This window comes from Chanos chanos, chromosome 12, assembly GCF_902362185.1.
Source record: "Chanos chanos chromosome 12, fChaCha1.1, whole genome shotgun sequence".
Lineage (NCBI taxonomy): Eukaryota > Metazoa > Chordata > Actinopteri > Gonorynchiformes > Chanidae > Chanos > Chanos chanos.
Window position 1 is genome coordinate 23,603,079 of NC_044506.1, and position 8,872 is coordinate 23,611,950.

The following is an 8,872-nucleotide window of genomic DNA, read 5'->3' on the forward strand; positions in this document are numbered from 1 at the left end:
GTACATTAATTATTTCTAAATAAGAGAGAGAGAGAGAGAGAGACGCTCATATTTTAGGTTACCAGGAGACCAGAGGCCGAAATTTAGATTGTTGTATTTAATTCTCCATAGCTGGGGTTTTGAGAGACCAATTTACTCCCAAGAGACAAAGGAGAAGCCCACCTTGCGAATTTCACCCTACCACTTTTCATTCTGGGGGCGAAATTCGCGAAAACAGCAAGCCTGTCACCTAGCTCAAAAGTTGGAGTTCTTGAGTGAGGCTACAGCGATCTGTTTACCCCGACCAGAGCCGACAAGAGAATTTTTTCTACTGCTCTCACCCCCACTATGTTCATGTAACATGTGAACAACAACCCATGCTAATGTAGACAGAAATGGTTACCCATATGTTTTTTAATCATATATAAGTTTTCACGTTATATGTAGCCTTTAGCTTCTGCCATCTTGGTCAGACTTTTTCTGTTACTCCCACCTTTCTAGAGAACACCATGCACCAAACACGTCACACGCTGAACTGACTGGTTTTCATTTGCATAGCCACTGACATCAGTGGTTCAAACCTTTGGTTCTGGATTAGGCACTGGAACCAGGACCACATTGGTGGAAGAGGGCTCTAAGTCCCTTTTGATGCCATGAAAGACACTCTGCTTGTATGATCAATTTATTTTTTGAAATTCTGAATTTTATATTTTAGAAAACAGAATAGGGAAACACAGCAGTCTGGGAACACAAATAATTTTCCATACACTCTTTTCTTTTTTCCACACTTATACAGACCTGGAAATTACTCAAATCAAATTCCATACTTTTCCATACTGCATAGGAACTCTGTAATATATCCAGCTTATGATTTGAGGGCTGCGGCGGGGAAAAAGGAACGAAAAAAACAACAACACGATGCTGCGACCAAGCGTCAGGCACAAGCGCTATGCTAGCACCTGAAAAGTACTATGCTAGTCATTCACTGCTACTGCGGTGGTAAATGCAGGGGGACATTTTTTTCCATTGGACTAGGTCTATCGCCATACAGTTTTATTTTCGTTAATTAGAAGGCAGTTATATGTTATCTAATGTGCACTCAATATTTCTGTCATTCAAATTCAATAAAACTCAGTGTGTATATTGTAGTCTAGTTTGTTGATTTCTTTTGCCGCAGTAATGGTTCTTTTTTTCCTTTTGGAGGTATTTAAAAGGTCTTAAAAGTCATTAAATTTGTACTTAAAAATGTGCAGCTATCCGTGGTTAGTCGTAAACAACGGCTCTTAGCTGCTGTACCGTCTGCCGGCTTACGTCACTTCAGCGTTCCTACTGGCGGTGCGCATGCAAACAGAAAAAAGCCCTAGAATGTATGTAGTTCTAGGGGAAGCTCCCCAGGTGGTAGTTCCTATCAAATGAGACCCTAGAACTGTTCGGTCCGAAAGCGCCTATAAATATACTCTACTGATAATATGGCACGCGTTATCATGAAGTTAAAGATGCTGTGTACACGTTACTGAGAGAACACATACACTCCATCACAGCACTGTGGAAGGAGAGCAGAGTTCTTGCACTCTGGTCCAGATATACTTCTGCTCTGCAAGAACTGGGGACTGGGGGAGGGGGTAGTTAATGCTATATTTATGAGGTACTGTTCTGTGAGGCACTAGGATTAGATCTGAAGATTTGTTGTCTCAGACTGTTCTTTCCATCATAATTCTTCAGACCATGGTCTGTGCTTTTGGACCATATGTAAAACAACCTTTTTTTTGCTTGAGATCAGACCTGGACACAGTGTAGACCAGGGTGAAATGAGATCAGACCTGGAGACAGTGTAGACCAGGGTGGAATGATGGCGCAGCTCTGCTGAGAGACAGGGCGGCTGAGAGACAGGGCGGCTGAGAGACTGCCATGCCAGAATTTTCCACGTCACCCTGCTGACAGAATGGTGGTCCAGGCTGTAAGTCCGATAAATCACGGACTTTTAAGTGTGTATCAGGACCTGCTCCAGAGAGTGACTTTTTACTTACCTCATGTTGCCGGGCCTGGGTAGCTACTTTAACAGGGTGATATTCACCAAGGGAAATATACCTCCTTTCCATGTTCACACAAGGCCAAAACTAGACTGTGATAAATGTGTACAAAACAAATTTATTCAGCTGAGATGTCTTCTTTTGCCTTTAAGTGCTAGGAGAGCATTAATACAAAAACACAGGTGCAGACATACAGTACAGATACAACAGCCAACAAAAAGACCTAAACCAGACCTAAAACTGTAATGGTAGCATACAATTATTTTTAAAAGTCTTGACATGTTGTTCTGTTGGATCTGAGCACATATGTGTTACAGTCATTCACTGGATCTGAAACTTGGATGTATCTGTAACAGGGTCTCTGGTTGTCACTGACAGATTCAGAGAGGAGGGTGATAGGCTGGCTGACGACTGGGGGGGAAGGGTCTTAGCTCTCTGCTGATGGCCGTCCAGAGATGGGCGTGGATGAAGCAGATGACATCCCTTCACCCTGTGTCGAGGGCGGAGTTGGATCTGAAACGGGGAGAAGCCTTCATGAGTCCTGACGATGTAGAGCAGCTCTCTATAACAGTGACGGAGTGAGTGAGGATGTAGAGCAGCTCTCTATAACAGTGACGGAGTGAGTGAGGATGTAGAGCAGCTCTCTGTAACAGTGACGGAGTGAGTGAGGGTGTAGCGCAGCTCTCTGTAACAGTGACGGAGTGAGTGAGGATGTAGAGCAGCTCTCTATAACAGTGACGGAGTGAGTGAGGGTGTAGCGCAGCTCTCTGTAACAGTGACGGAGTGAGTGAGGGCGTAGCGCAGCTCTCTATAACAGTGACGGAGTGAGTGAGGGTGTAGAGCAGCTCTCTTTAACAGTGACGGAGTGAGTGAGGGTGTAGAGCAGCTCTCTATAACAGTGACGGAGTGAGTGAGGGTGTAGAGCAGGTCTCTATAACAGTGACGGAGTGAGTGAGGGTGTAGCGCAGCTCTCTATAACAGTGACGGAGTGAGTGAGGATGTAGAGCAGCTCTCTATAACAGTGACGGAGTGAGTGAGGATGTAGCGCAGCTCTCTATAACAGTGACGGAGTGAGTGAGGATGTAGAGCAGCTCTCTATAACAGTGACGGAGTGAGTGAGGGTGTAGCGCAGCTCTCTATAACAGTGACGGAGTGAGTGAGGATGTAGAGCAGCTCTCTATAACAGTGACGGAGTGAGTGAGGGTGTAGCGCAGCTCTCTGTAACAGTGACGGAGTGAGTGAGGATGTAGAGCAGCTCTCTATAACAGTGACGGAGTGAGTGAGGGTGTAGAGCAGCTCTCTATAACAGTGACGGAGTGAGTGAGGATGTAGCGCAGCTCTCTATAACAGTGACGGAGTGAGTGAGGATGTAGAGCAGCTCTCTATAACAGTGACGGAGTGAGTGAGGGTGTAGAGCAGGTCTCTATAACAGTGACGGAGTGAGTGAGGGTGTAGCGCAGCTCTCTATAACAGTGACGGAGTGAGTGACGATGTAGAGCAGCTCTCTATAACAGTGACGGAGTGAGTGAGGATGTAGAGCAGCTCTCTATAACAGTGACGGAGTGAGTGAGGATGTAGAGCAGCTCTCTATAACAGTGACGGAGTGAGTGAGGATGTAGAGCAGCTCTCTATAACAGTGACGGAGTGAGTGAGGATGTAGAGCAGCTCTCTATAACAGTGACGGAGTGAGTGAGGGTGTAGCGCAGCTCTCTATAACAGTGACGGAGTGAGTGAGGGTGTAGAGCAGCTCTCTTTAACAGTGACGGAGTGAGTGAGGACGTAGAGCAGGTCTCTATAACAGTGACGGAGTGAGTGAGGGTGTAGCGCAGCTCTCTATAACAGTGACGGAGTGAGTGAGGGTGTAGAGCAGGTCTCTATAACAGTGACGGAGTGAGTGAGGGTGTAGCGCAGCTCTCTATAACAGTGACGGAGTGAGTGAGGATGTAGAGCAGCTCTCTATAACAGTGATGGTGTGAGTGAGGATGTAGAGCAGCTCTCTTTAACAGTGACGGAGTGAGTGAGGACGTAGAGCAGCTCTCTATAACAGTGATGGTGTGAGTGAGGATGTAGAGCAGCTCTCTATAACAGTGACGGAGTGAGTGAGGGTGTAGCGCAGCTCTCTATAACAGTGACGGAGTGAGTGAGGATGTAGAGCAGCTCTCTATAACAGTGACGGAGTGAGTGAGGATGTAGAGCAGCTCTCTATAACAGTGACGGAGTGAGTGAGGATGTAGAGCAGCTCTCTATAACAGTGACGGAGTGAGTGAGGATGTAGAGCAGCTCTCTGTAACAGTGACGGAGTGAGTGAGGATGTAGAGCAGCTCTCTATAACAGTGACGGAGTGAGTGAGGGTGTAGCGCAGCTCTCTATAACAGTGACGGAGTGAGTGAGGATGTAGAGCAGCTCTCTATAACAGTGACGGAGTGAGTGAGGATGTAGAGCAGCTCTCTGTAACAGTGACGGAGTGAGTGAGGATGTAGAGCAGCTCTCTATAACAGTGACGGAGTGAGTGAGGATGTAGAGCAGCTCTCTATAACAGTGACTGAGTGAGTGAGGATGTAGAGCAGCTCTCTATAACAGTGACGGAGTGAGTGAGGGTGTAGCGCAGCTCTCTATAACAGTGACGGAGTGAGTGACGATGTAGAGCAGCTCTCTATAACAGTGATGGTGTGAGTGAGGATGTAGAGCAGCTCTCTATAACAGTGACGGAGTGAGTGAGGGTGTAGCGCAGCTCTCTATAACAGTGACGGAGTGAGTGAGGATGTAGAGCAGCTCTCTGTAACAGTGACGGAGTGAGTGAGGATGTAGAGCAGCTCTCTATAACAGTGACGGAGTGAGTGAGGGTGTAGCGCAGCTCTCTATAACAGTGACGGAGTGAGTGACGATGTAGAGCAGCTCTCTATAACAGTGACGGAGTGAGTGAGGATGTAGAGCAGCTCTCTATAACAGTGACGGAGTGAGTGAGGGTGTAGAGCAGTTCAGTGAGATGCTCTGTAACAGTGATGGGAGTGAGATGCTCTGTAACAGTGGCGGGGGTGAGATGCTCTGTAACAGTGACAGGGGTGAGATGCTCTGTAACAGTGACAGGGGTGAGATGCTCTATAACACTGATGGGAGTGAGATGCTCTATAACAGTGATGGGAGTGAGATGCTCTGTAACAGTGACAGGGGTGAGATGCTCTGTAACAGTGGCGGTGTCAGTGTGGCTGAGGGAGGGCTGGCAGTGCTCTAGATTCAGAGCAGAAATTACATGACAACGTTTCACAGCAACACTGGATTGAGTGTGTGGGACTGAGATCAGTAAAGACTGTGTTGGACTGTGTGTGTGTGGTGTATTTTTTGGGGGGGGGGGGTACTCACACATGCCGTTGAGAGCTCCTGAATGCCGTGGACCCAATATCTGACCACTGGTTCCACCGCCCATCATGCGCCCTGACACAGATACACACACTCTCAGCACTGAACTCTGTGTGTGTGTGTGTGGATGTGTGTGTGGTTGCATCTCACCTGTCTGTGTGTTTGTGTGTGTGTCTGTGTGTATATGTGTCCGTGTCACACCTGTCTGTGTGTGTGTGTGTGTGTGCGTCTGTACGTATACGTGTCCGTGTCTGTGTCTCACCTGTCTGCGTGTGTGTGTGGGGACCAATGCTGTGATGGACAGGGTTGTATGCTGTTCCAGGGGCCCCGTGTTGGCCCTGTGAGGCTCCTGCCTGCTGCTGCTCCAGCTGCTGTCTGGCCTTCAGCTCAGCGTACTTCACCTGTTCAATGTGGAAGTTCTGCCTCTCCGACAGCAACTGCTGCCTCTGCTGCTCCAACTACACACACACACACACACACACACACACAGGCAGTGATTTGTGTCTCTCTGTACTGGTTTGTTTTCACAGTTTCTACTTCACAATGAAGGTTACACACTTTTAAAATTGTACCAGTATATGCATGTGTGCACCTTTTGCTTGCTGTTTATAGATCTTTGTTCAGGACATTGCCACGTTAAAATGATGTGTGGTAAATACTGAAAGGGTGAAAAGAATCCAGTGTTGACTGATGGTCATGTGACCACTCACAGCCTCTTTCTCTCGGTCCATAATCGTCTCCAGCTCCTCAAAGTGTCTCAGTTTGATCTCCAGTTTCTTCATCTGAGTTTCCACCAGTAGAGCCACCAGAGACTTAATCTTCCTCTCCTCCACGGCAGCCAAGTGCTAGACAGACAAGAACAGGAGGAAAGTGCGAATTGGAAGGGAGAAAGAATCAGTGTTACAGTGATTATGTCAGTTCTCCCGTGTGATTGGTCAGTGAGGCTGTCACTCACCTTGGCCTTGGTGGCAGCAGATGCCAGGGCAGCAGCAGCTGCCGTAGCGATATTTGCTTCCACCAGCTCCAGTTCCACCGTCTTTTTCTGCTCCTCCTCCTCGCCTTGAACCCGCCCTTTCTCCAAATTCTCCTCTAGGTTATTTAGGGGGAGAGGAGCAGAGATGTTAAGTCAATGTTAGCACCAGTTTCTTTAAGCACTGGAGCCCAAGCCAGCGTGTGTCGATTTACTGACAATATTAGGTGTTTTGTAGACAACTGATGTTGTTACATATGATGCTATGTTCTCAAAGACGTCACAATAGAAAAATGCTGGATGATAGAGATACAACAACAAAAACATTTCCTTTGATCCGGCAATGTCACTGCTCTGTTTACACTACAGTCTAACCAGAACTTTTTTGGAGAAGTCACCAAGTCTGGCCCTGGAAAATTGCCACATCAATTTTCTGGAATTCTGATTCAAGCTCACGTCCACACATGACCCTGTTGTGGAAACTCGCTGGAACAGTTATGGATAAAAAAAAGAAGTTTTAGAGAACTGTTCCACTTTCACAGACAAACCTGTTTTGCTTTCCTCTCCTCGGTCACCCTCTCCCTCCTCTCTTTCTTCTGTCTTCACTCTCTTTCTCTCTCTCTCACCCTCTCCCAGGGCATTTTCCCCCTCCACCTGACAGACAGACACACAGACAGACAGACAGACAGACAGACAGAAAAGAGCGACAGAGTGATTGAAGGTGCGTGTGTACAAAATACTGTGTGTGTGTGTGTGTGTGTGCGTGTGTGCGTGCATGCGTGTGTGTGTGTGAGAGAGTGTGTGTGTGGGGAAAGAACATGTGGAACAATGGAAACAAGCTTTGGATCTCTCACCTTCTCAGACTGCTTGGCATCACCTTCCAGCAGATCATTTCCGGATCCTTCTATGAGGCCAACAACACAGAGACAATAAGACTATTTACATGGACATTTACTCCACACACATCAAATGAGCAGGTGACGGTGTCCTACTGCTTCAGCTCTGACCTCTGTGCTCCATCAGTATTAATATACCACACCTTCACATGTCTCTACAAACCCTGCCTGCATGCCTGTGTGTGTGGGAGTGTGTGTGTGTATGCATGGCAAATGTTTATATGTATGTGTGTGGTAATGCTTATGTGTGTGTGTGGGTTAACATGTTCACATGAGTCTATGTGCATGCGTGGGCGCACGTGTGTGTTTATGTGTGTGTGCACGTGTGTGTGGGTTAATGTGTTTCCATGAGTCTGTGTGCGTGTGCATGTGTGTGATTACCAGTCCTGCTTGGCTGCTCTGGGGTGGAGCCCGTGATGCCGCTGGCTGACAGGCCAAAGACAGGCTCACTCTGGCCTGGCCTGCGGCTCACCTCCTCAGCCTGCAGCGGAGGATGACCATCAAACAACTCCACAGGAGCCCCTTCCCTCACACGAGAGAACTCCTCTAATCACAGACACCCAGAGAGACAGAGACAGAGAGAGAGAGACAGAGAGACAGAAGCTAGTACAAGTGTTTTCTATTATGATGAGCGGAATATCATCAGGTAAAGTAAGATGTTTAGAGGAGAACACTCACACATACACCACAAACACACACACACTACACATACAGATACACACACACACACACACACACACACACACACACACACACACACACACACACACACTACACGTACAGATACACACACACACACACACACACACACACACACACTACACGTACAGATACACACACACACACACACACACACACACACACACACACACACACACACACACACACTACACGTACAGATACACACACACACACACACACACACACACACACACACACACACACACACATACACACACACACACACACACACACACACACCTAGTGCAGCTTTGGCGGCGGCAGAGGCGACTCTGGGGTCGACTACAGAGGCGAGAAAGGCCACAGTGCTCATGACGGGATTGCCTGATTGGCTGAAGGGGACGGGCTGATAAGCCAAGGGACCCAATGAGGCCTCAGAGTTCTCCAGGTAAGGATCCTCTATGGGCAAGCGCAGGAAGTGTAAAATACACTCATCCTGCGTACGACTGCCCACATGCTCTGACACCTTATTCCAGTCATCTTTATACATCTCCAGCGCCTGCAACCCACAGAGACACAGACAGACAGGGAGAGAGACAGAGAGAGAGAGAGAAACAGAGAGAGACAGAGAGACAGAGAGAGAGAATGACAGGAATTGGAGGAACGGCAAGGTCAGAGAAAGAGTAAATAATGAATAATAATGTAACAACTGTAATAAATAAAAGGCCATTGAAGCGAGAGAGAAATGAGAAAAGGCTGATGATTTGGGTACTGGGCCAACTGAAGTGGAGATGTGTACTGACTGAGTCAGTGGGTGAGACGTGTACTGACTGAGTCAGTGGGTGAGACGTGTACTGACTGAGTCAGTGGGTGAGACGTGTACTGACTGAGTCAGTGGGTGAGACGTGTACTGACTGAGTCGGTGGGTGGGACGTGTACTGACTGAGTCGGTGGGTGGG

General features: G+C 47.7%; 1 protein-coding gene across 1 annotated transcript in view; it reads right to left on the reverse strand.

Annotated features, from left to right (window-relative positions):
• Positions 1 to 2,212: 2,212 nt before the first annotated feature.
• The window catches only part of smarcc1b (SWI/SNF related BAF chromatin remodeling complex subunit C1b), a 21,579-nt gene continuing 14,919 nt past the window's right edge, over positions 2,213 to 8,872 (reverse strand). The window contains exons 20-28 of the mRNA XM_030789565.1: positions 8,214 to 8,472; positions 7,614 to 7,778; positions 7,191 to 7,240; positions 6,885 to 6,990; positions 6,322 to 6,455; positions 6,077 to 6,211; positions 5,629 to 5,824; positions 5,370 to 5,441; positions 2,213 to 2,522 (exon numbers count right to left, since the gene is read on the reverse strand). Of these exons, the coding sequence (XP_030645425.1) occupies positions 2,437 to 2,522; positions 5,370 to 5,441; positions 5,629 to 5,824; positions 6,077 to 6,211; positions 6,322 to 6,455; positions 6,885 to 6,990; positions 7,191 to 7,240; positions 7,614 to 7,778; positions 8,214 to 8,472 (1,203 nt within the window). The 3' untranslated portion in view covers positions 2,213 to 2,436. The remainder of the gene's footprint in view (positions 2,523 to 5,369; positions 5,442 to 5,628; positions 5,825 to 6,076; positions 6,212 to 6,321; positions 6,456 to 6,884; positions 6,991 to 7,190; positions 7,241 to 7,613; positions 7,779 to 8,213; positions 8,473 to 8,872) is intronic.